The sequence below is a fragment of the Penaeus monodon genome, chromosome 20, assembly GCF_015228065.2.
Source record: "Penaeus monodon isolate SGIC_2016 chromosome 20, NSTDA_Pmon_1, whole genome shotgun sequence".
NCBI lineage: Eukaryota > Metazoa > Arthropoda > Malacostraca > Decapoda > Penaeidae > Penaeus > Penaeus monodon.
This window is the reverse complement of record NC_051405.1, coordinates 5,457,082-5,459,245: the sequence shown is the minus strand read 5'-3', so window position 1 is coordinate 5,459,245 and position 2,164 is coordinate 5,457,082. Positions and strand designations below refer to the sequence as shown.

General features: G+C 32.6%; 1 protein-coding gene across 1 annotated transcript; it reads left to right on the top strand.

Annotated features, from left to right (window-relative positions):
• Positions 1-45: 45 nt before the first annotated feature.
• On the top strand, positions 46-1,574 carry LOC119585604 (GPI ethanolamine phosphate transferase 1-like; the record flags this gene model as incomplete). Its single annotated transcript, XM_037934270.1, is given in 2 exon segments — positions 46-237; positions 565-1,574. Coding segments are annotated over 2 exon segments (351 nt in total). The 3' UTR covers positions 832-1,574.
• Between the last annotated feature and the right edge of the window lie 590 nt (positions 1,575-2,164).

The window sequence follows — 2,164 nt, the reverse complement described above, 5'->3', positions numbered from 1 at the left end:
TGGAAACAGTTTTTTTGTGTGTATTTTCTTGACTCATAACTTCAGCTTTTTTTCATTATCCTAGCATTCTTCGGTACTGGAAATCTTGCCAGTATCAACAGCTTTGACCCAAGTTTTGTATACTGTTTTGTGACAGTGTTTTCGCCCTTTGTGATGGGGGGCCTCTTACTCTTTAAGATCATCATCCCATTCCTCCTGGTCACATGTTTCTTCCATGCTATTTGCACTATAATTAAGGTGAGGAAAACTTTTCATGTTTTATCAATATATGTTTACTGATGCAAAATCTTTCATTTTAAATGTCTTTGTTCTTATAGATTTTTCATACTTATATACCTTTGCTACAGAAAGCTCATTATTATCTTCAATTTTTCATGGCTTGCATTTTTTATAAAATGCATTTCACTGTCTTGCAAAATATTAATACTAAATATGACTATGACTTCTTTACTCAAATATGCATACAGTTATTTTTATAGTCAAGGAAAAACACACACAAAAAGAAAAAATCAAGTTGCTCTGCATTTTGAATACATCAACATCTCTCTCTTTTTCCCATACTAGGTTCCAACCCGTGCCCTGTTCTATGTGTTTCTCGTGATGTCAGACTTCATGGCACTGCACTTCTTCTTCCTCATTCGGACAGAAGGTTCTTGGCTAGAAATTGGGACATCACTCAGCCATTATATTATCTCTATGGCTACTACACTTTTCCTGATTCTTCTTCTTTTTATGGCTAAATTCCTCACCAATATCTGCCTCAGAAAGCCAACAAAAGAAGGAGAGTTTGTTTTGCCACAAGTTAGTGTTGGCAGACCTCACAGGGATTAAAGAGATACTGACTTCCTGTTTAGTCATGACATACATGATTTATATTTTAGATTGATTATGTATTTAAACCATAAGTAAAAGACATTTTTAGAGGTTTTGATTGAATGAAAACTCTTGAGAGTTCAGTGTGGTCCTCTAAGCAATATACAAATAAATGAAAAAGTTTAACCCTTTCCCATTTTCTTATTTATGGCAACTCTGTGTTGTGAATAACTGCTGATAGTTTTTATGTTTGAATGAAGACTGACTTAGTCCATTGATAAAGTGAACCAAACATTCTTGAGATATTAAATATTTTTGGCAAAACATTTGCCAAAAACAGAAAAGAAAAAGAAGTTGCAAAACTTTTTTGTATTCTAACAAATTATCTGAAGTGAAATTACTCTAGAAAGGAATTGTGTTATGTATATACTGTTTCTATATTTTATTCTTCTCCAATGGATGAAGTAATATGTATGATTTGTATGTAAATCATGTAGATTTTTTATATAATGTATTATATTTATGATATAGTTGAAACATTATTAACTCAAGAAGAAGCACAAGCATTAAAGACACTCTCTAGTAGGGATATATATTTGCAGTTATTTGTAAAATTGATTTTTTGATAATAGGCTAAAATACTTGTGGTAAGAAAGAAGAGAAAAAAAAAGCCATATCAGCCACTCCAACTTAATTATCTAGCAAGTTTTGGCCCAAATATTGGTCACCAATGTTAAAATGATAAACTTCATAGATGTTTATTGTCTGTTTTTATTAGCCATGATGATTCCAAATTGACACCTTGAAATTTATAGCCCTGAAATGTCTGCCTTAGAAGTTTTATATGGAAATAATGGTTTCAAATTGTTGTTGGTGAATATCCTTTTCCTGAAGTTCTAGTTACTTTTTAGTATTAATCTGGTGGTATTGAGTATTGTCATGTAGGTGAATATTATGCAAAGTGATTCAAAAGATATGTCCCTAAAATTTATAATATAGGCTATACATTTGTATTTAAAACCTGAAGTGTTTTTAATCAGCTATAGCTAGTTATATTCACATTTGGTCAAAGTGTGATCCATTTTCTTGAAAGCAAGTTCATACCTTTTTTTACCCAGTTAATAGAGATATTGTGGAGGGTTGCTACAGTGATTCTATTTTATGGCATGAATTCCCTAACAAGGCTAGAACACCAACTTGATTTTTGATTAACAATATTGGCAGTGAGTTACCATTTCCCTATGCAGATGCCCCTCCTAACCTCAGTCCACGATCAGGGCTCAAGCTCACTCATTACTTAAGAGACCCTCTTGGTCCTCTGGCGCTTGAATTACCACTGCTACTGTGATAC